Source organism: Sminthopsis crassicaudata, chromosome 1 (assembly GCF_048593235.1).
Source record: "Sminthopsis crassicaudata isolate SCR6 chromosome 1, ASM4859323v1, whole genome shotgun sequence".
Classification (NCBI taxonomy): Eukaryota; Metazoa; Chordata; class Mammalia; order Dasyuromorphia; family Dasyuridae; genus Sminthopsis; species Sminthopsis crassicaudata.
Window position 1 is genome coordinate 248267169 of NC_133617.1, and position 25864 is coordinate 248293032.

At 33.0% G+C, this 25864-nt stretch overlaps 1 protein-coding gene across 1 annotated transcript in view; it reads right to left on the reverse strand.

Annotated features, from left to right (window-relative positions):
• The window catches only part of CCDC178 (coiled-coil domain containing 178), a 630290-nt gene that overhangs the window by 81725 nt on the left and 522701 nt on the right, over positions 1 to 25864 (reverse strand). Inside the window, exon 21 of the mRNA XM_074277537.1 lies at positions 8859 to 8993. Coding sequence (XP_074133638.1) covers positions 8859 to 8993 — 135 coding nt within the window. The remainder of the gene's footprint in view (positions 1 to 8858; positions 8994 to 25864) is intronic.

Here is a 25864-nt window from a genome sequence, read left to right on the forward strand (position 1 = left end):
AACAGCAATGGAGTAGTGAGAATCACAGTTAAGCAACAGTAGATTGTATTTCTGAAATCAAAGGAGGAGAAGATATCCAGTAGAAGGGAATGTTTCAAAAGCTGAAGAGAGATCAAGTATAAAGATAGGAGAAAAATAAATTGGAACTTAGGATGTTAATTGCAATCTTTGAAGGAAGAGCTGCAGTAGAAAGGACAGAAGCATTATTGAATGGTATTGTGGATACAGTGTGTACAGAGAATGTAGGATTCTGATAGAGATCAAATTAGGAAAAGGGAGGGCTGTGAGAAGATTGAAGCTAGATTGAAGAGAAAGGACTAAGGAAGGCTTTTTAGGATTTCAACACATCAGAGGAGTCAAATGTAAGGAAATCAGAGGGATCCAGGAGAGGAAAAGAAACTCAAGAACCAAATGAGGATGATTGTTGGAGAAAGATCAATTGGATAAATAATTATTAGGCAAATATTTATTATTCATTAATTTGCTAGAGGAACTGGTAAGGAGTACAATTAAGAGTACAAATAGAGTAGTCTTGGGGAGAAACAAAGGTATTCTTCTTCTGTGACCAAAAGGAGGTGAGTTGAGGGAGTGCTTTCTGGAAGCTCATTTCTTTATGAGTAGAGAAAAGCACCCCACTTGGAGTGAGAGAAATTAAGTTCAAACTCCAGCTTTGCCTCTTGTTTCCTATATGACCCTGAATAAGTATGTTATGGTCTATGTGTCTCAGTTTTCTCACACGTAAAATGAGAGGCTGAACTAAATCATGTCAAATAGTCAATTCTAAACCAATAATCCTAAAAATCTCTGACAACTCTGAGACTCTATGATTCTGATTAAAAGTTGTAGAATCCACCTTGGATACCATAATGCACATTGATTCCGAATGCCTATTATTTACTCATTGTGCTGGTTAACAATTGTTTTCTAATTGTTTCTTATTACAATTAGAGATCACTAAAGAAATTCCTATTATGCTGTTGTATTATTTGGTCAAAATTTTACTACATTGGTAATATTTCTCTCCCTGTCCCTTAACCATTTGTTAGATATTATATACTTCAATATGACCTTCAGTTGGCTAATCTAAAAAATGTAAATAATATTCACTATAAGATGATCATCAGAGCTCCTTTCAAGATCTATAATGTTTACTTTCTTTTTTTATTAAAGCTTTTGATTTTCAAAACCTATGCATGGATAATTTTCAACATTCACCTTTGTAAAAACTTGTGTTCCAAAGTTTTTTCCCTCCATTTCTCTTTCCCCCTCCCCTAGATGGCACTTCTCCAACCAAACAATCATATTTATCTTTATGTTGAGTTTCAAAATGTTGACACAAATTATATTCTTTGAACACAGACACGATATTCTGGCTTATCAGACATACAGCTCTTTCCTTATACTGCATGAAAAAATAATCATAAATCCACTGTTCTTTGAATATCCTACACTCCAAGTCAATTTTTCTTTTTCTTGACATCATTATTTCTAAGGGATTTCAAATTGCTATTAGTAAAATACCTATACACACACACACACACACACACACACACACACACACACACAACATATATATACAGTGCTACAAAAACAATATACCAGCAATAATTTTCCCCACACAGTGACATACAGACTGCAATGCCCAACTTCCTCCAAGCTGCCTCTGCACTGTGATGCCTCCGTTTCCCGCACTCTCTCTCCTGCTTCAGAACTTCATTCACTGCACACAAGTCACCGTTCAGGCAGCCCTCCCGAATGCCCTGACTTCCTCTGAATCCTGGGATCAATTCTCATGATCCAGTGCTGCATGATTGTACATGCTGCACTTGTAATTTATCTTAATCACAGGCAAGACTGTGCATATATGTATATAACTGCATGATATATTGTATGTGGAGAATGAGCTTCAGTGACAAATCGTACATTGGGGCTTCTGGGGAAGGTCATCATCTGACTTGAAGCTGCACAAGTGTATGGGGACCTTAAGAATATGGAGGGGGATGAAGCAGTAAGCCAGCTCTGTACCTCCTCATACTCAGGATAAGGGGGGGGGGCACTAAGGTCAGATCCCCAGTGATTATAAGGTGATGACATATGTTAGCAATATTCCATCTCTTTATAAAACTCCAGAACATACCCACAATGATGAAACTGATGACCACAACAGTTAGACATGAAGTCACTGTAGATACAGGGCCACGGCCTGGTACCACGAGCCTCACTCTAGGCGACAATAGCAGTTACTACTTTACAAGGCCATGGGCCATCAGTTCTCTGTCTTCTTCATCTCTCTCCCTTCCCCACACCATACACCCTGGCCTGGGAACTTACCTCACCTCAGTATGGGCTCACACTCTATTTCCACAGCCTCAGCCCAGTGCCAGAAGTGTGTGTTGCTAACATGAGTTTAGGTTGAACGTCACTTCCGGTCTGATTTTGCCATAACCTGGTGAGCTGCATAAACATCCTCAGTGGGCCGCATCTGGCACGCGAGCCGTAGTTTGAGGACCCCTGGTTTAAATCATGAACCCATTTTGACCTTATCTTGGTATAGAGTGTTAGATGTAGGTCAATCCCTAGTTTCTGCCATGTTAATTTTCCAATATAATGCTTATTTTCTTAAAGAACTATTAGTGATAAAAGTTATCTATCTATATAGCTGTTAATAGAATGTATAGAATGGGTACTTAACAAATAGTTATTGCTTTACTATAACCCAGTGTCATGTAGTTTGTAAGCAACATTGCTAATAGATCCTATTGTATTTATTCTCTTTCCACATGTAAAGTATAGTGAAATATTAAGAACTTCCTGGTGTTGTACTAAACAACAGAGAACAAGTTAAAAGACATTATATCAACACATAAATCAAAATTTTTATGTTTTTTTTTTCTGAAATACAGGTTGCTAGCAAAAGACTACCTCTGAGACCAATGTTAGAATTCAAACAGATGACTACTTCCATTTCAAATATTCTATACCTCTACAGTCTAGTTTCCTTTATTCTAGAAAAAAATTCCTGATACTTTCTATACAATCCAACCATAACTATTTCTGGTATAGAAGTAGAAAAAACCCATACTGAAATAATAAAAATGGGAAATGTTTATTTTTACATTAAAAAAATCTAAAATGAATCAGGTGAAATCCAAAAGATTTGTATAAAAGAGAGGAAAGGGATCAATTTTTCTCCAAGTATGTTCTTATATTCATAAACTCCATCTTGGTAAAATGCTGTTGTTACCAATGCTTCAGTAGTTCACCTCTAGTTAAATGGATGATTTTTCCATCCCTGACTTTCCTAGTCTTTTCTCTCAAGCATAACAATGAGCCATTTTAAAGCAAGTTGTAAAAGGGATATCATATTGGTACATTATGGAATTAAAATTAAGTCCATATAAGATAGTCAAAATTATTCTTTATCATTGTTCCAGTTTCTTATTGCCAGATATTTCTATTATTTAATCATAATTGAATTTATATTTATAATTTCTTTTTTTCATAGAATTGTACAAAAGAGAACATTTTATGGAGAAAAAAAGTCTTTCTTTAAAAAATAAGAATTAGAGAAAACTAGCAGATGTCAAAATTCAGCTATAGCTCACAATCCATTAAATAGCTCTAAAATATTAATATATACATGCATACATATTTATTTTATGTGCATTCAAATGATCATAAATTAGATATTCAAATGTGACATATATGATTTCCATGCCACTTATATATGTAGCCTGTAGCCTAAATTTATTTAACTCCCTTTTTTATTTGTGAGGTAATAACTAAGTCATTCCTAAAATTTTAAAATTAAATTTCCAAGTTCAAAATTTCTGACCTGATTTGATCAAGCCCACAAAATAATGAAATAGCAGCATTTTGTTTTCCCCAGTTACATATTAAGAAATTTTTTAGCTTCATTTTTTGATCTCCCTCTCCTTCTCTCTCTCTCCTTCTCCCCTGGCAATTAGGGTTAAGTGATATGCCCAGGATCACACAAGAAGTGTTGTATTTAAAGCCATATTTGAATTCAGGTTCTCCTGACTCCAGGGCCAACACTCTATCCACTGCACCATCTAGTTGCTCCCTTTAGTATTCGTTTTTACAAGATTTTGAGTTTCAAATTTTTCTCCTTCCCTCTCTCCCCTCCTCTCTTCTGTAGATGTTAGGCAGTTTGAAAGTTTATACATGTGCTATCATGTAAAAGACATTTCCATATCAATCACAGTTATGAAAGAGGAAACAGATCAAATTGAAAAAAAAAAGAGGAAGAATAAAGTAAATGAAAAAATGTGGTTTTATCTGCATTTAGAGTCTTATCAGTTCTTTATCTTGATGTGGACAAAATTTTTTTTGTGAATTCTTTATAGTTGTCTTAGATCATTGTGTTGCTGAGAATAGCTGAGTAATTTATACTTGATTATTATACAGTGTTGCTGATACTGTGTACAATGTTGTCCTGATTTTGTTCATTTCATTTTGCATCTGTTCATACAAATCTTTCCAAGTTTTTCTGAAATCTACCTGTTCATCATTCTTTTTTTGCACAATAGTTTTCCATTACATGCGTTTACTATAGCTTGTTGAGCCATTTCCCAAAACATCACTCAATTTCCAATATTTTGACACCACACAAAGAACTGCTATAAATATTTTTGTACATGAATGTCTTTGTTCCTTTTTAATGATTTTTGCGATCTAGACTTACTAGTGTATTACTATCTCAAAGGGTTTGTAAAGTTTCACTGTCTTTTAGATGAAAATTGATCATCAGAATGATTAGATCAATTCATAACTCCACCAAGAATGCATTTGTGTCCCAATTTCCCCACATCCTCTACAACATTTATCATTTTCCTTTGTCATATTCTAATAAGCATGAGTTGTTTTAATTTGCATTTCTCTAATCTAGTGATTTAGAATACATCTTTACATGCCTATTGATAGCTTTGATTTATCTGCCTATTCATAGCCTTTGACCATTTATCAATTGGGAGAATGTCTTGTATTATAAATTTGACTCACTTCTCTATATATTTGAGTGATGAGACCTTTCCTTGCTATAGATTGTTTCCTATCTTCCTGCTTCCCTTATAATCTTGGTTCATTGGTTTTTGTTTGCATAGAAGCTTTTTAATATAGTATAATCAAAATTATATATTTTGCTTTGTGTAATGTTTTCTATTTCTTGTTTGGTCACGATTTCTTCCCAACCCCATATATCTTACAGGTAATATTATTCCTGGTTCTTCTAATGTGCACATTCATAGCTATGATTACTACTTGGGTATTTCCCTTCACCCTATTCTTCCTCTTGTTTGTCCTCTTTCTCTCTCTCCTTTCACCCTTTCCCTTCTTTATCAGTGTTTTCCTTCTGTCTACCATCTCTCCTGATCTGTCCTTCCTTCTGTCAATACCCTCTCCCCTTTACTATAATAGATCTTCTAAACCTCTTCTTGTGAAATAATTTACCTCTTCCTTCTTTTGGCACCTATTATACTTCTCTTTCTCATTCCTTAAATTTTTTTTTACCATTCCCTCAAATTCACCTCATATCATGAGGTTCTTTTTCTTCCTAGCTTTGTTGTTAGTGATACAGTTTATTTTAAGAATTACAATTATCATCTTCTTATATGGTAATGTAAGTAATTCTGCTCTACTGAATCCTTTATTTTGTTATTTCCCTTTTTACCTTCTCTTGGGTCTTGAGACTGGAGGTCAAATTTTTGGTTTAGTTCTGATCTTCTTATAAAAGTTGAAACCCTTCTACTTCACTGAATGACCATTTTTTTCTCTTGATGTATTATGGCAAGTTTTGCCTGGTAAACAAATCTTGATAGTAGTCCTAGCTCTTTTGCCTTCTGGAATTATCATGTTGCAAGACCTCTAATCCTTTTATGCTACAACTGCCAAGTCCTGTGTAATCCTGATGGAAACTCCCTGTTATTTGAATTATTTCTTTCTGGACACTTGTAGTATTTTTTACTTGACCTGACAGTTCTGAAATTTGACTATGAGGTTCCTTGAGATTTTTATTTCAGGATCTTTTTTGCTGAGGTGATGGTGGTTTCTTTCATGCTTTCCCCCCTCTCTAATTCCAGAATATCAGGGCAGTTTTCCTGGATAATTTCTTGAAAAATGCTGTCTAGGTCCTCCTTTGGATTATGGCTTTCAGATTGTCCAATGATTCTGATATTGTCTTTCCTGGATCTGTTTTCTAGGTCAGTTGTTTTTCCAATGAGGTGTTTCATATTTTCTTCCATTTAAAAAAATCTTTTGGATTTGTTCAATTAATTCTTAATGTCTCAGGGAGTCATTAGCCTTCACTTGTTCAATTCTATTTTTTAAAGAGCTGTTTTCTTCAGTTGATTTTTATAACTCCTTTTCCCTTTGGCCAATTCAATTTTTTGAGTAGCTTCCCAAGTTGTTGGCTCTTTTTCTTCATAATTTTCATGTACCACTTTCATTTTTCCTCTACTTTTTCTTTTATCTTCTTTATATGATTTATTAGCTTCTTTTTGAACTTTTCCATGTCTTTCTGAACTTAAGACGACTTCTAGTTTTTCTTAGAGGTTGTGCCCATAGGTGTTTTGGCATAGTTGTCTTCTTGTGAGTTTGTGTCTTGATCTTCCCTGTTACTATAATAACTTTTTATGATCAGATTCTTTTTTTGTTGTTTCTTTGCTTATCTTTTGTTTTTGTTTTTTTAGCCTTTTCTTTTAAATTTGCGCTCTGCTTCCAGAAGGAGTACTGTCTGGCACTTCCTATGCTTGTGACTGCAGACCATAACTGTTTATCTGATGCTATACTCATGTTGCTCTGAGACCTCAGTGTGGGGTGAGAGGGGACCCTCATGTTTGGTGCTGTGCTAAGTAGCATGTAGAGTTAGCTGAGTAGCTATAATGGGTAGCACTGCTGGAGGCTATAGGGGTCTGCCAGCTTACCTGGTACTCTACTGAGGTCCACGTGCTGGTGTGTATCATTTGCTGAAGTCTGGTGGGAATGTTCCTGCATTTCCCAAGGGTTACATTGAAGAGCATAGCAGTGGGCCTCTGGACTTTGCCTGTTTGCCTAGGGCTATGCCCAAACATAAGTGGTTCCCAGAACTGGAGTTCACTGGCTCTCCTGACTATACTAAGGCATATGGGGAGTCATGGTGTTGGTATTCACCTGCTCCATCATAGGAGGGAGGATTTCCTGCAGGTTTGCTCAGGTGAGATTTATTGTTGGCTCACTGGGAAGCTTCCAGTCTGGGACTGTGACACTGCCTTTACTTGGGAGAAACAGACCCTTCATGCTGATCTTCCAAGTTTCCTGGGCTAAAAGATTGTTTTACCCCATCCTCTCCTTAGGTCCTATCTTATTGTTGCATAGAGGTGAACATGGAAGAGTTATAAAGGATTCATTGCTTACTTGGCTCCTGGATAAAGTCTTTGGTATATTATTTTTTAAAACAGTACACATTTTCCAAGATACATTCCAAAGATATTAATTGAGCTCTTTAGAGCAAAATATTTTTATTTATTTTTTCATTAATTTTAATTTATTTGTTCATTTCCTCCAATAGAATCCAGTTGATTATATATGAGTAGCTCTTTTTGGTAGTTTTAACGCTCAATGAAAGTCTTGAAACATTCAAGGTAAAACACACATAAAATCTGACTCTATAATTTGAAAGAAAAACATAAAACTATAACTGCTAGTTATTCCTGCAAACGTTTTTATAAAATCCATCACTGAATTTAGTAAAGTAAATTTGTGCTACTTAAAGTGGCTGTTGGTGCTTTTAAATCTTATATCTGATAAACTCAGTGAGGCTGTATATATCATATGATCACATGGTTCTGGAGGGCCCTCATTTACTGAAATATGCATTGCCATTAAAATACAAATATAGGGGTGAAAGAAAAAAAGAAAAATCTCATAAAGAATCCAATTTAAATCAATTCTAATCATTTTGGCAAGAATAATATTCTAAAAGTCACTGGTTGTATACACTGGATTAACATCAAAGTGCAAGAAAAATATATTTTATTTTTTGTATAACAAAATGCCATAAATTATGATAATGAACTATGATGAGTTGAATATAGAATGTTAAAATGGATATTATGTTTTAAAAGGGTAGCTTTTTATTTTTAAACTTGTATCACTAAAATCATGACATTTGGAAAGCTTATAAGAGATGATTAGAATTAATTTATAAGCCTACATCCAGTTGACATCATCAAGAAACATTTTATATCCATGCTCTTTATAACTAAATAGTTATCAAGAAAACAGATATTGAAATACTTAAAAAAATGAAGGACAAATCAAGTCATACAGGATTACCCATTACATTCCTGTATGCATTCGGGAATCACTGTTTGAACTGGATTCCAAATTCTTTATTTCTACAAAATAAATGCTCTAATCCTTATCTGGAGGGTGTATTCTTTGTTAGAAGAGCAGTATTTTGATAAATTAAGAGATGAATATTTACCAAGGCAAACATAAGAATACGCTTAAAAAATAATTTAGGACAGCTGAATGGCATCAGCAGAGTCAGTATAAATATATATGTGCATGTCTATACATATATACACATAAAGATATATATATATATATAAATGTATTTTAACAATATATTTCAAATTTTATAAGAAATAAGCCTAATTCTCTCTTTTTCTCTTCAAAATATGCATGGTTATATGTGTTAACTTACTGAATTCATCCTTCATGCAATTCTACTTTATTAAAGAGGTGAAAAATTTATAAAACCCTGATGGGATATGGTTTTAATGCTTCATCACACTACCCATCATTTGCTTTTCAATCTAGATCAGAATGATCTTGACTACTTCCCTGCAATCACCTACCTTCAAAAGTATTATTCTACAAATATTCCCATGAGCTCTTCGCTGGGTCATTTCCAGCTCTAACTTGCTAAAGAGGGTTCGCAGTACGAAGTAGTCCACCAATGCAAAATGCATTCTTTCTTGCAGCAGAAGGAGCTAAAGGAAAAGAAGGAAAAAAAAAAAAAAACAAGTCAGAGTAGGAGAGGAAATTAATGGCAGTGTTCAAGAAGAATGATGGAGGGAAATATAGAAAGCAGTCAATAGCCCATTCTGCACTGTACGGACCTGACAGGAATTTCACAGTCTCTTGATTTTTCAGTCCACTCATGTGCATTCATCAGAAACCAGTCACATCTGGCTGCCAGGATGGGGGGTTAATTTTCTCTAAATGCCTCAGCAGTTTTGTTCTAGCTGAGGCAAACTCTGTGACTGCAAAGCTGATGAGTAAAATATTTCTCCTTCACCCAGTTTAACTCAAAACCGATAGCCTCAGGACATATTGAACCTTTCTCTAAAAAAATAATCTTTTGAAGCTCTTTGAATGGCACATCAGGTCAAGCCAAAGTTTAAAATGCAAGTTTAAGACTTTGATGGACACCATTGCTTCTTTTTTCCCTTTGTAAAGCTTATCATAGCTTGGCAATGTGTGCTGCAGAGCATGACAAAACTAAAGAGAATTAACTTAGCCATCAACTGCTGAGGGAGAACAATAACAGGAAAGAAATTTCCAGAGAGAACTCCCTATTAATCTACCTAGCTATAACCATGTGACAAGAAAACATCGAACTGCACTAAACTACAGAAGATGTAGCTCTCGACATTTTTTCTACTGCGTTTATACCTAAGAAAAAAGAAATCCCCAGAATTAGATATTTTATATAAAAGAAAATTTAATAACAATAAAATTACTTATGGATACAGTGTCAGTTTTTCCCTGAATAAGTAGCAAGACAATAACATATTGCTTTGTTAAGACTTAAAATTATTTTTCAATGTTTTCACCATTTTGTGTTTGGGACAAAAATTGCCTGTGAGAGAACATAAGCTGGAAAATAAAGTGTTTTTATTCACATGAAATATTCTGATTGTTGTAAAGATATTAGTATAAAAATACAAAGGCTCAATACAGTATACTCTAGCAAATGAAGAAAATCTTTAGATTTGGTGATTCATTATTAGGGTAAGCCTTTCCTTTTTGGTAGATTCTAGTGAAAGGAAAGACAATAGAATACATACCAGAGATTTTCCTATGTATTTAATGAAATATATCACTAGAAGAGTAGTTCCTTTTGTAATATTTTTCATATGCAATTTTTCATATTTTTTCATATTTTCATAGCAATATCATCATTCTATTTTTAGCAGTGAACATCACTGCTTAATATCCTCAACTAGAAAACCATATATAATGTCATGGAAAGAGCATGGAATAAGCACAAGAATATGTACATACTAACCTCAACCCTCCCTTTAATTAGCTCGGTGACTTGGGCCAGAAGTGCGTATATATTTCTTTAACCACCATTTCCTAACTCACAAATGAGTTCAATGAACTCAATTCAACAAAAGCATCTCTTAAGTGTCTATTATGGGCAAAGCAACATTGCAATTAAGGTCTCCCCCTCTCTCCCTCCTGTTTCTTCCTCTCTCCCCTCTTTTTCTTCCCCTCCTCTATATATAAAGAACAAAAATGAAAAACTTTGCAGCTGACATGTTAATAGTTCTTGAATTAAAAGATCTTAAAAGTCACAGGTTTAACAATTTATGATCAAAATTCATCAAAAGTGGTCCCCAATAATCCCCCACGCATCCCAAACAACATATAAATATATATATATATATATATATATATATATATATATATATATATATATATATATATATATATATATATATATATATATATATATATATAAAAGTCTATTGTAATGAGGAAACTGAACAATAAGTACACCAAGTTATTAGAGCAGGCTTGAACATTCCCATTTTTTAATTTTTTTTTTATTAAAAGCATTTTTAGATACTGCTTTTTTGGTTCCAATCTAATATTTGGAATTTTGGAAGATTCTTTCCAGGGAGTACTGGTACCAGGGGATGACAAAACAACTTCCAATTGGCAAGGGAGGTAGAAGAGCAGATAATTTAGGAGATGATGAACTATAATTGAATTCAATATAAAAGGGATGATCTTCTAGGAAGACAATTTCCCAATTACTTTTTTCCTTCTGATGACAAGTAAACAAGAACTTCTGTGACCTTCTGAGTACAGGTGGCTATCCTATTGAAATAGGAGTTCTTAAGAACCCATTTGAAACTGGAAGATGTATCATACGCACCAGAGGTCAGGTTTGGCCTCCAGAGTCAATAGTAGAGCTGCCAGAATGGTGATGGTTGAAAACAAAGAAAATGCCTACATATGTTTGTAGAAAGACAGAAACCTGAGGATGACAGTGGTGGTAAAGAGAAGTGCCAACGATGGGTTCTATAGAACCATTGATCCTCAGAGTTCAGCAGAGAACTGATGTTAAAGAGAAATTTAATGAGGATCCTACAAAGAGAGAAGAAAACTCTGAAGGCCAGAAATTAGGAAGTATTTTTTTTTGTTCCCATATATTCTGTATACTTTCTTCTTTAAATTGGGGTCCACTCTATATTGGAACTTCGTTTATGGAAGAGAAGTTGTCTTGGTAGTCAGGGGATATTGCATTTTTCATACCTAAAAAATCACATTATCAAAAACAGGCTTATAGAAATAATAAATATCCTAAGAGTACTAAAGAGATATCAACATCACTTTTTAAAGGCCATATACTATCAGACTAATTAAATTTACTTCTTTAATAGGATATTAAAGCACTGGGGGCAAAGTAAATCAATAGATGTCCTACATTCTTAAATGAAAGACTATTCAGTCTTTATGACATTCATTGGGAGATTTGAAAAAATATAGCTTATTGAGATGGGAGTGTTCAATAAACCATGAGAATATGGGAGATGAGACAAAACATCAGAGATAACACTAGCTACCAGACACAATGGCAGAATCTGATGGTGGTGGTGGAAGTGGTAGCAGTAACTATTATTTAGGTTCAAATCACCAATTATTACTTAAGATATGACGATTCATAGAAAAATGATATTTTACAAGTTGTTCTCAAATAATTAATGGCATCTTTGGAAGTGTGACATAATTCATGGGAGCTGTTGGTCCTGTACTTATAACAAGGAATAAAAATAAAATGATAACCTGTCCAAAACTAAATATATGCATGTGCTTTATAACAAAACTATACTTGTGTTTTATAAAATACACATATTTCCCATTAGTGTATTACCTATTCACTCTCAGAATAATCTCTTACAAGAAAGAATTTTACAAAAGAGGAAGAAAGAAAGTGTGCCAAAATTAACATATCAAAAAAGTTTAAAAATATATGCAAGGTCTCATACCCAAGGATCCCTACATATGCAAGGAATAAGGAGCCATCTTCTCATCTCTCTTTTTTGATGTCATAATTTTCTAGTGTTCAATATCAAATGTTTTCTTGTTATTACCCTTTCCATTTATATTGATGTAGTCAATGAGTACAATGTTTTAGTGGTTCTGCTTACTTCACATTGTATCAGTTCTTATATTTTCATATTTATATTAATCCCTTTTATTTTGTTCTTACAGCATATTAATATTACATTATTAAACTCAAATTAGTTTGACCAATTGCCAGTCAATGGGTATCTTCAATTTTTTTGTTGCCATAAAAGTGCTGCTATAACTATTTTGATATTTATAGGGCCTTTCTTTTCATCACTCATCTCTTTCAGGTATATCCCTAGTCAAATAATCTCTGGGTCAAAATATATGTCTACTTTCTTTATACAATTGAAAATTACATTATAGAATGGTTAGAGAAATTCATAGTTCCATCAATTATGCATGTGTGCCATTTTCTGTATTCAGTCCAATACAGAATATTTTTATATTTGTTATGTTTGGCAATTTGCTGGACATAAGCATTTTTTAAATTTACTTTTAGAAGTTTGGGATTTCATTTATATTGCTTTTAATAGTTTATAAATCTTCATTTAAGAATAATTTATTTGTTCATATTCTTTGACTAATAATATATTAAGATTTTTGTCTTAAGTATTTGTTAATGTTCTATATATCATATTAGAACTTTACCATTGATATTCAATAGAAATATTTTTTGCAATTAACCACTTTTTTATCCTCCTTAAATTTTGTTCATGAAAAACTTTAAAATTGTATGTAATCAAAATTATATTTTTTACCTTTGCAATCAATTCTGTCCCTTGTTTCATTAATAATTTATGCTTTGTGCATGACTATGAAAGGCACATGGTCTGAATCTTCTAAATTTTATAATGTAATCTTTGAAATTTATTTTATTTTAAACTTATTGAATATGATATGAATTGTTGGTCTAAATATAATTTCTGTCAGGCTGCTTTCTTTCTAGTTTTCTCAGGGATTCCTCTTTAAAAGGTTTTATTCTACATAATATTTCCTTTTCAATGTTGCTTAACAACAGGTTATTGAGTTAAATTATTTCTGTCCATTTAGCTATCACTAAATTATAGTGATATTTGCTGATTTTATTATAATGTTTGAGGTCTGGAAGTGTTATTTCTCCTTTATTCCTACTTTTTTCATTGTTTTCCTTAAATGTTTCAGATCTCAAAATGGAGTTTGCTATTTTTTTGTATAGCTTTGTTAATTATTGATAGGTTGATTAGAATAGCACTAAATCTGTAAATAAATTACAGTGATTTAAAAAATAAATTTAGCATGCCCCATCCAATAATCCTGAGTATCCTTCTGGTTATTTAAGTTATTCATTATATCCCCAAGGAGCACATTGTAACTATAAAGATACTAGGATTGGCTTCCAAACACTTTGTAACATTTAATTGTTTTGAATGAAACTTCCCTTTTTAATACTGTCTCCTATTGTTTTAGTTTTTTTTTTACTACTATATGAAAATATTGTTTTGTAATCCATAAGTTTATTAAATCTACTAATTTTGCCCCTAAATTTCTTTGCCAATTCCCTAAAATTTATAAAGTATGCCATCAAATTCACAAATAATCATATATGGATAGAGCATTTATTAATTTCTTATAGTGTGCCAGACACAATTCTAAGTACTAGAGCTAAAATACAAAGAAGCAAAATGGTCTCTGTTAAAATGCATGGAAAGTTCCTCAAGTCAGAAAAAAATCATGTTACAGAATATTAAGAGCATACAAATAAAAATAATTATTCAGAAAGACATAGTTTTACATATCATCCAATTATGGAACTCTGCTAACACAACGAAACCAAATAACCAATGAAAGACTCTCTTCCACTGCTTAGCTTCTTCAATCAAGTGATCACTGATCTTTAAATTCATAAAAAATTGAATTGCCAAGATACAAAAGATGACCCAAGATTTCAAAGAAAATGTTATCCCACTATTTCCCCCATGTATCCACAGAGCAGGAATGGGGGGGGAGGAAAAGAAGGAGGGAAAGAGACAGAGAGGGAGGGATGAAAGGAAAGGGGAGAAGAGGGGAGAGGGAAGAGAAGAAAGGAAAGAGGGAGAGGGAGAGAGAGGATTTTTACCAGATCCTGATTATGAATCACTAAAGTAAAAACATATGGAACAGTCTTTATTTGGAGAGAATTTCAACCCAGGTGTTTGAAGAAAGAAAAATTATTGGACTTCATGGGATTGAAAAACTGTATGACAAGGATCTCCATTTCTCCATCATCTAGAGAGACAAGTAGCATTACATAGGGTTTAGTCTTTAAACTGTAAGTAGTAATACTTGAATACAATAACAATAATGACAACTGAAATTTATAGAGCATGTGAGACTTTTCAAATTTTTACTTCCTTTATTTCATCTGATCTTCACAATTTACCTATGATGTACATACTATCCTTTCCCTACCTATTTAGCAATTTAGAAAACTGAAATTCAGAGATAATCAACAAATATTTAAGTCACTACTATGTAGCAAATACTGTGCTAAGTGATGGGGATATAAAAAGGGGTGAAACATAGTCCCTACTCTCATGGAGCACATAATCTGATGGGGGAGACTGACTGTGAATCCAACATCAATCTACAAAACTACACCTCTTAAATTGAAGGAAGTGGAAGCTGAGTTTCATTTACATTCTGAGGTAACTAGCAACATCATAATAGATGATCTCCTTAAAAAGTAGGGCAGTTTATACATAGAGGACTTAGAAATAAGATTTGAAGAACATCCATAGTTAATTATATCAGTGGAAAAAAAGCCTTCAGGAAAAGGTAATAAAAAAAAGAAGGTACAGAGAAGCAAGAAGCTACAAGTGGTTTTCATAGCAAAAAAAAATTACAACAGTGTAGTCAATGTGAATCACAACTAGAAAGGGTCTTGTTATAAACATGTCAAGTACAAGATCCATGTGATACCTATTTTTTTTATCCCAGCTTCCTAGCCAGTATTTTGTACAATTACATAAAGATTATAGTGCTTGGTAAATGTTTATTAAGAGAAATTTAGTTAATGGTACTAAGAACAACTGTTAACTGAGGTTCTAGCCTCTGATTTGCACTTAATTATATAATTTTGACATGGACAAGTCATTTTATCCTACAAGATTTATCTGTAAAATGAGGGGGATCAGCCTGGAAGACTATAAGGTCCTTAGCATATTGTAAAATGCATGGAAAAAATAAGAATTGAGAAGTAGTAATTGAATTAAGAAGTAGATGGTTATGGTTAAGAAAATGGTAAGGATAGAAGTCAGATTACAAGATTTTGTACAACCTAAGAGTAACATTCTCTTTAAATATTCTTACATTTTCTCAAGTTCTCTATATGAGTACATGCCAATACCATGCCCCCATCCTCCATCTTCATACTATGAGCTCCTTGAAGGCAAAGGTTAACAGTTCCTTGAACAGATTAATTATCTAATGCCTCCATCCCTAGGATCTGTTTAATAAAGGGAAATTGAAATTGTATTGTATTAAATGTCAGGGAAGAAGTAAATTAAAAAATGCCAATATGAAGAATTCCAGAGAAATTTAGGAAGACTTCTATGAACTGATAGAAAGCTGAATTAGGAGAATATTTGTATCATGATTAAAAGAATATAAAGGAAAAATAATGTTCTCTGTATATTTTTCCCTCCAGAAGAAAGCAAGATTCTTGAAGGAAGATGGTTTAATCTACCTGGGTTACAATTTCTTTAAGCATAAAAAGAGAGGGTTGAACTTAATGGCCTCTAAGGTCATCTTTAGATCTTCAACTTTAGATCTATGATTCTATCACATTTTTAACATAGATAACTACTACAATTACCTATCATTTCATTTATTTCTTTTATTCCCTTTTACACCTGTTCCTCTAGTATTTTATGGCACGACTCTCTCCAATCTCCCCCTACATGTCTAAGCCTTCTTCTAAACTTCTCCTTTCCTCCCTCAATATATACATTGTGTCTCTTATTTCTGCATGTTCTTCAGAAATTTTCTCTGAGACATCTTTTTTTTTTTAATCTCTCTCTATCTTCTCTCTCTAACTTGACTAGTTCTCATGGGTTTAAGTATGACTACCAGAGTTCTCTCTCCTTGGAGCTTCAACCTCACATTATCAATTTCCTATTGGACAGTTCAGAATAAGTATCCTGAAGATATCTTGAACTCAACATAAATTCAGTCTAAAATATGAAAATATAATCATGAACTAAGTCTAAAATTGAATACATTATGTTCATCCCTAAGCCAAGCTTCCCTATTTTTCTTAAAGACCATCCTTCTGGTTTCTGTTTCATAATCTTGGCATTTTCCTGTACTCTTCACTTTCCTTCAATCTACATATACAATCAATGGCCACATTTTGTCACTTTGACCTTAACCTTTCTTACGTATAATAATTCTTCCAATTCACACAGATGCCAATCTAGTTTATGCCCTTCGTTGCCTTTTGTATAGAATACTACAACAACCTTCTAATTGGTCCCTCTGTCTCAAATTTCCCATCACTTTCCAGTCTATAGTATGCACTGTGACTAAATAAGTGTGTATACATATAAGAATACATATATATACGTATATATATATGTGTGTGTGTGTGTGTGTGTGTGTGTGTGTGTGTGTGTGTGTGTATATATATATATATATATGAGAGAGAGAGAGAGAGAGAGAGAGAGAGAGAGAGAGAGAGAGAGAGAGCATATGCATTTTAACATGTCATTCCCTTATTCAAAACACCTCCAGTGATTTCCTATTGGTATAATAACAAATATGCTCTTATTTTAAGCCTTAAATATCATGATTTTAATTTCATTTTTTCATTTTGTCTGGACATTACTCTCCTTCTACATGTGTCAACCCAGATATAAATGCCTTTTCTCTTTTTCTCATTAATAAAATAAAATTACAGGTCTCAAAAGAGGGACCCCAAATGAAACAATCTGATTCCACATTACGAAAGCATGTGTTGTCTGAGAAGGCAGCAATGAGTGGCAGTTCAGTGCTAGGGGAGAGAAGTAGCTGAGGACGTTTACGCAGCCCGCTGGGTTATGGCAAATGGGCTGAGGGGTGGAGACAGTGTGAGTTTTTGTTTTTACTATAGTCTGGCCTTCCAACAGTCTGAAGGACAGTGAACTGGCCCCCTATTTAAAAAGTTTGAGGACCACTGTGACTTTTTACATCTCAGTTTTCTCATCTGTACAATGGGGATATATGCACTTATATTGCCTTATCTTAAAGAGCCAGAATAATATATTTTATTGATATTGTTGACAATTCTAGGATGTACTGGACAAATGTTTTATTTCAATTCTAAAAATCCTGGAAAACAAAACAATTTAACCTCTCGGAGTAGGAAATTGGGATATTTGAGGTGAGGAAGGAAGATGTGAGGTTGAAATATGTTTATTATCAACAGGAAAGAAAATAGCAATATTTAGTCTTATTTTGTCTTAATTTTCCTTTTTATCTCCTTATCTTTATCAATGTGTAAATCAATATGCAAAGAAATATCTTCCCATGAAATGTGCCAAACTTCGCTGAATTCATCATTCTGTTAAAGGCTGTATTTGTCTTTAAAAATTACACAGGGGCTTTTGTAGATATTTACATTCTTTATGAAGTACAAACAAACAAAAAACATCTATAAGAAATTGTACTCAAATATGGAACTATGCCTGCCCAAAGGGCTTTCAAACTGTGCATACCCTTTGATTTAGAACTATCTTTCCTGGGCATATATCCCAAAGAGATCATAAAAAAAGGAAAGTACTCACATGTGCAAAAATGTTTGTAGCAGTCATTTTTCTAGTGGCAAGGAACTGGAAATTGAGTGGTTGTCCCTTACTTGGGGAATGGCTGAATAAGTTATAGTACATGAATGTTATGGAATAGTATTGTTCTATATGATCAACAGGATGCTTTTGGAAAGGCCTGGAGAGACTTACATGAGCTGATGCTAAGTGAAGTGAGTAAAACCAAGAGTACACAGCAACAAGATTATATGATGATCAATTCTGCTGGACATGGCTCTAACAGTGAGGTGATTAAGCCCGGTTCCAATGGTCTTGTGATGGAGAAAGCTTTCTGCACCCAGAAAGAGGACTGTGGGGACTGAGTGTGGATCACAACATAGTATTTTCACTTTTTTGCTATTGTTTGCTTGCATTTTGTTTTCTTTTTCATCTTTTTTTCCTTTTTAATCTGATTTTTCTTGTGCAGGATGATAAATGTGGAAATATGTGTAGAAGATTTGCACATGTTTAACATATATTGAATTTCTTGCCTTCTAGGGTAGGAAATGGGGGAAAGGGAAGGAGAAAAAATTTGGAACACAAGATTTTTCAAAAGTGAATACTGAAAATATCTATGCATATGTTTTGAAAATAAAAAGCTTTAAATTAAAAAAATTAAGCTCAATTGTTTTTCCTTTCTTCCCTCAAACGCTGCATATATTTAATTTATAGCAAACCACTATTATATAGAATTTCATTAAACAAAATATTAGTTGTACAGGTTTATTTGTTCTTTGTAGAGTGTCACCACTATAAACCATGCACCATAACATGACAATGGCCCAGTCATGTGGAGTAATTTTTTTTTAATTTTTTCATTGAATGGGCTTTTATTGCCATTTAAAAATTCTTATTAAATTTGGGGCAGAAATCAGTAAAGAAATAAATGGTACTTCTAAACATGCAAATAAATTTCAGTAAAGAGTTGGCATTTCTTGTTTTCTACATAATAAAAGTTTTGAGTGATAAATTCAGATTGTATTGCCCAGAAAATTGGAGTCTGACTCATATAGCATATTTCCACAAGAGAAGATCTGAACATTTAAAATTACACATGATATTAAAGTGTCTATCAATATTGAAAAATAAAATGGATTCATAAATTTGAAATTTCAAAGGATTTTAAACATTATGTCCATATGTAACTGATTATCAGGGCTTTGGAAAAACTTTTATTATTAATAAATATAACATAAAATCTAGTTCTTACACTATATCATTTATTTTAGCACTGAAAAATGTTTTATGAAATCTTAGGACAGCTAATAATCATGCTATTGATTTTTTTATTTCAGGTTTCTAATAATGTTCAGGTTATAATGTTGAATGCCTTTTGTTTCAACATTTTAAAAGGCAGCCAAGGTTTTTAAAAGAGACTAAAACTTATAAATCATATTTTATTATATTAAATAAACCCTAAGAAGAGAGAAATGACCTGGTGGATAAAGTGTTGTTCTCCAAATAAGTATAAGTTAGATTCAAATCTGACACATGTTTCTCTTCAGTCATTTCAATTGTGTCTGGCTCCATGTAGCACCACTTTGGTGTTTTTCTTACCAAAGATACTTGGAGTGGTTTGTCATTTTCTTCTCTAGGCCATTTTATAGATAAGGAAACTAAATCAAATAGCAAAAAATGATTTGTCTAGGTTCATACAACTAATAAGTGTCTGTCTGAGGCTCAATTTGAACTCAGATCCTCCTGGTTCTAGGCTGAGTTCTGTATTCACTGCTACTGAGTTGCCCTCTGACATATGTGGTTGTGCAATTCATTTGCTCAAGCAACTTTCTAAGTCTATAAATTGTATATTTGCATTGGAAGAGGGGAACTCTTTATCAGTAAAATTACTGATCCAATCTGATCCAATTCCCTGCTACCTCCCCTCCAAAAAAGCCCTAGGAAAAAGAATTACATTAGTGTTTACATAATTTCCTGTCCTCTACAAAAGCCCTCTTTGATGAGATAATGATAACTATTTTACTCTTCTTAATTACATTAAAAAAAAAAAAACCCTTCAATTTTGGAACCTTCTTTCTCTTCCTCTCTTCCCCTTCCTTCTATCTCTTTGTGTGTATAAAATATACAATCAAATATTTTGAGAGACATATAGTGTTTTAATTACCTCCCCAGACTATACTAATTTTCACTGTTTTTCACCATTATAACACCCTGAAAAAAAAGTAGAATCTCAATATAATAAATATCTTTATTATTAAATTCCACATTTAAAAATCAAACATCACTAATTTTAATTAAGGTACAAAGGACATATATAGATGTCATATGAATAAAAGTTATAGTATCCTCTCAGAAAGCAAAGACTAGTCAATATAGAAAATAGATAACTAGCTTCCTTAAATATGGAGAAAATTTCAAGTGACAGTCTATATGTATTCTACACAAAGAACTACAATGTTATGTCTAGGAATCCCAAGTGGATTTCTTTCAGCCTACTAAAAAGAGAATTGCTGAATATTAAAGAATTCAGGTCAAGTAGATAGCTGGTACATAGATCGAATGTATTGTTTAGAGTCAAAAAGACTAATTTTTTTGATTCAAATCTGGCCTCAGTTATTTTGACCCTGGGCAAGTCACTCAAACCCTGTTTACCTCAGTTACCTTATCTGTAAAATGAAACTGAAGAAAGAAATAGCAAACCACTCCAGTATCTTTGCCAAGAAAATCCCAAATGATGTCATAAAGAGTCCTACATAACTGAAACAACTAAACAACAAAAGAATTTGCAGCTGAACAAATTTTCAACAATATTCTTATTATATTTGGAAATATAATAATATCATTAAAGAGTTGAAAGGGAAATTATAATTTCTTTGCTTAATAATATAAAAAAGAAAGAAAGTAATGACTCCAAAATTTAAATCTAAAAGTGAACAGAATAAGAGCCCCAAAGAACCCTTACAACAAAGGAGGTAAAGTGAAATTGATGTTTGGAGGATGTGTAGAACAAATACAAAATGTTGAGGAGAGCAATTCCAGCCCCTACTGTGGAAAAAGTCAACTCTGAACAGTGCATCTCTGGCGGGTGTGGTGAAGGTGTTTGGTTATTAAAGAGTGTGGAAGTGTATATTCAGGACTTCCAGAAGGATTGTAGCAGTGTATGCCTGAATTAGCTCCTAGGAAGAATTTGAAAGTTCATCTGATAAGAACACTAGTCAGCTCTGAAATCTCATAGGTAAGGGGCTAGAAACCTCATTTCAGACAATATTGTAGCAATTCTTAACTTCAAGCTGAGTGAAGCATAAATGTCCAACTGAAGCAAGTGCTTCAGAAGGAGCCCTTAAGTACATGGGATGAAGGTGGAAAGTATACTTATCATGCTTCTATCAGGTGGTGCTTGTAATCCAATGATGCTCAAATTTCAAGGTTTTTTATAAATACAATTAAAAGCTAAGCAGATGACACAACCGATTCTAATGAAAGCACATTTTGCTTTTTATTTTGGAATGTTAAGCCATTTCTAACATTTCTGGTGTACTTGTCTCTAGGTGTCCCATAAGGAAACCTTTCTTTTCTCCACTTCTATTTTACTTTCTTGTGTAGAGTTGTTGTTTTTTTTTTTTTAAATAGCATTTTTATAATTATATGTAAAGATAGTTTTCAACATTCATTTTTATAAGATTTTGCATTTCTAACCCCCAACTCTCTCCCCAAGATATTTTTCCTCATTTCTAACAGAGAAATAAACTCAGAGATTAGAATATATATGGAGTTTTGATGCAGTGGGTTACCCTTTCAATTTTAAGTACTATGCAAATAGAGTAAGCTTTATCATTTTTGTCACTATCAGTCCATAAATGATGACAATTACAACTTCTCAGACTCTTTCTGGAACAAGAGTGACAGCTTTTGAAAAAAATCTTTTTAAAATTTATTTTTGTTTGTTTGTTTGCTAATACTTAGCTACCCAGTAACACCTGTATGTGAATATAAATCTCCAAAGTAATGAGATATTTCTTTATTCTCCAATCTGTTCCACAGAGTGATGTTAAATATTACATAGCTCATTTCAGAGAAGCTCTTTTGTCAACAGCCTAGATCTACTTTAAAAATGAATAAAAATCACTTTGCATATCTATATCTGCAGCTGGCATTTGTTTAAGTCATCCAGCAAGGGGGCATTTTCTTGGATCTTAGTTTAGCTGCCAATCTTTGATGATGAAATTAAATTAAAATAATTTTCAAGAATATGTATCACAAACTAAAAAGAGATAAGCAATTCAGCATTTAGGCTTTTATTTTTGCAAAAAAAAAAAAATAAGAAAGTTCAACCACGACAGCTAGATGGCATAATGGGTAGAGTCCTGGCTCTGGAGCCAGGAGAACCTGAATTCAAATCTGGCCCAAGATACTTAACATTTCCTCACTGTGTGATTCTGGATAAGTCTGTCTCACAAAATTAATAAATAAAGAAAAAATAATAGCATCGATCTCCCAAGGTTGTTGTGAGAATCAAATGAGATGATATTTGTAAAGAGTTCTGCAAAGCTTAAACCACCATAAAGATACTGATTATTATTATTCAAAGAACTTTAAAAATATTATCTCATTTGATCCTCATAATAACTGGAGGAAGTAGAGTACTACAAGAATGATTATTTCTAATTTACAGATCAGGAAACTGAGACTAGAAAGACAAACACTTCCCTAAACAAACAGCAGAAAAAGAACATTGAAAAATGAAACCTTAAATTTACATCACCTGTAGCTTGGTGATTTCTATAAGGTATATATATATAGTAAATGCAATTTATCCTTTTAATAGCTATCATACTTTGCTATATCCCCTTCTGAATTTCTTTATGTCTTTTGTGGATTTTAGAAATCTTTTTCTGATGCTATTTTCCTTTTTAAAATTTTTTTATTAACTTTATAATTATAGTATTTTTTGACAGTACATATGCATAGGTTTTTTTTTCACAACATTATTCCTTGTACTCCCTTCTGGTCCAAATTTTCCCCTTCTTCCCTCCACCCCCTCTCCTAGATGGCTGGCATTCCCATACATATTAAATATCTTATAGTATATCCTAGGTACAATATATATGTGCAGAAACAAATTTTGTTGTTGCTGTTGCAAAGAAAGAATTGTATTTGGAAGGTAAAAATAATCTGGGAAGAAAAACAAAAAAAAATTGCTCAGAGTTTACACTCATTTCCCAGTGTTCCTTTTCTGGATGTAGCTGATTCTGTCCATCATTGATCAATTGGAATTGGATTAGCTCTTCTCTATGTTGAAGATATGCACTTCCATCAGAATACATCCTCATACAGTATCATTGTTGAAGTATATAATGATCTCCTAGTTCGGCTCATTTCACTCAGCATCAGTTGATGTAAGTCTCTCCAAGCCTCTCTGTATTCATCCTGCTGGTCATTTCTTACAGAACAATAATATTCCATAACATTCATATACCATAATTTACCCAACCATTCTCCAATTGATGGACATCCATTCATTTTCCAGTTTCTAGCCACTACAAAAAGGGCTGCCACAAACATTTTGGCACATACAGGTCCCTTTCCCTTCTTTAGTATTTCCTTGGGATATAAGCCCAGTAGTAGCACTGCTGGGTCAAAAGGTATGCAATGTTTGATAACTTTTTGGGCACAATTCCAGATTGCTCTCCAGAATGGTTGGATTCTTTCACAACTCCACCAACAATGCATCAGTGTCCCAGTTTTCCCACAGCCCCTCCAACATTTGTCATTATTTGTTCCTGTCATCTTAGCCAAAGTGACAGGTGTGTAGTGGTATCTCAGAGTTGTCTTAATTTGCATTTCTCTGATCAATAGTGATTTGGAACACTCTTTCATATGAGTGGAAATAGTTCCAATTTCATCATCTGAAAATTGTCTGTTCATATCCTTTGACCATTTATCATTTGGAGAATGGCTTGATTTCTTATAAATTAAAGTCAATTCTCTGTATATTTTGGAGATGAGGCCTTTATCAGAACCTTTAACTGTAAAAATGTTTTCCCAATTTGTTACTTCCCTTCTAATCTTGTTTGCATTAGTTTTGTTTGTGCAAAACCTTTTTAATTTGATGTAATCAAAATTTTCTATTTTGTGATCAATAATGATCTCTAGTTCTTCTTTGGACACAAATTCCTTCCTCCTCCACAAGTCTGAGAGGTAAACTATCCTATGTTCCTCTAATTTATTTATGATCTCGTTCTTTATGCCTAAATCTTGGACTCATTTTGATCTTATCTTAGTATGTGGTGTTAAATGTGGGTCCATGCCTAGTTTCTGCCATACTAATTTCCAGTTTTTCCAGCAGTTTTTGTCAAATAATAAATTCTTATCCCAAAAGTTGGGATCTTTGGGTTTGTCAAACACTAGATTGCTATTTTTATTCACTATCTTGCCCTGTGAACCTAACCTATTCCACTGATCAACTAGTCTATTTCTTAGCCAATACCAAATGGTTTTGGTGACTGTTGCTTTATAATATAGTTCTAGATCAGGTACAGCTAGACCACTTTCATTTTTTTTCCATTACTTCCCTTGAAATTCTCGACCTTTTGTTGTTCCATATGAATTCTGTTGTTATTTTTTCTAGGTCATTAAAATAGTTTCTTGGGAGTCTTATTGGTATAGCACTAAATAAATAGATTAGTTTAGGGAGTATTATCATCTTAATTATATTCACTCAGCTTATCCAAGAGCACTGAATGTCTTTCCAATTATTTAAATCTGACTATTTTTGTGGCAAGTGTTTTGTAATTTTGCTCATATAATTTCTGACTCTCCTTTGGTAGATATATTCCCAAATATTTTATACTATCATCCGTTATTTTGAATGGAATTTCTCTTTGTATCACTTGCTGTTGGATTGTGTTGGTAATGTATAAAAATGCTGAGGATTTATGTGAATTTATTTTGTATCCTGCAACTTTGCTAAAGTTCTGAATTATTTCTAATAGCTTTTTAGCAGAGTCTTTGGGGTTCTCTAAGTATACCATCATGTCATCTGCAAAGAGTGATAGTTTGATTTCCTCATTTCCTACTCTAATTCCTTGAATCTCTTTCTCGGCTCTTATTGCCGAGGCTAGTGTTTCTAGTACTATATTGAATAGTAATGGTGATAGTGGGCAACCTTGTTTCACTCCTGATCTTACAGGGAAAGGTTCCAGTTTATCGCCATTACATATGATGTTTACTGACAGTTTTAAATATATGCTCCTTATTATTTTAAGGAATAGTCCATTTATTCCTATACTCTCAAGTGTCTTTAGTAGGAATGGATGTTGAATTTTATCAAATGTTTTTTCTGCATCTTTTGAGATGATAATATGATTTTTATTAATTTGATTATTAATATGGTCAATTATACTAATAGTTTTCCTAATATTAAACCAGCCCTGCATTCCTAGTATAAAGCCTACTTGATCATAGTGTATTATAATGGGGATGATTTTCTGAAGTCTTTTTGCTAATATCTTATTTAAGAGTTTAGCATCAATATTCATTAAGGAGATTGGTCTATAGTTTTCTTTCTCAGTTTTCGATCTATCTTGTTTAGGTATCAGTACCATGTCTGTGTCATAAAAGGAATTTGGTAGGCCTCCTTCAATCCCTATTTTTTCAAATAGTTTATATAGCATTGGAGTTAGTTGTTGTTTAAATGTTTGGTAGAATTCACATGTAAATCCATCTGGTCCTGGGGA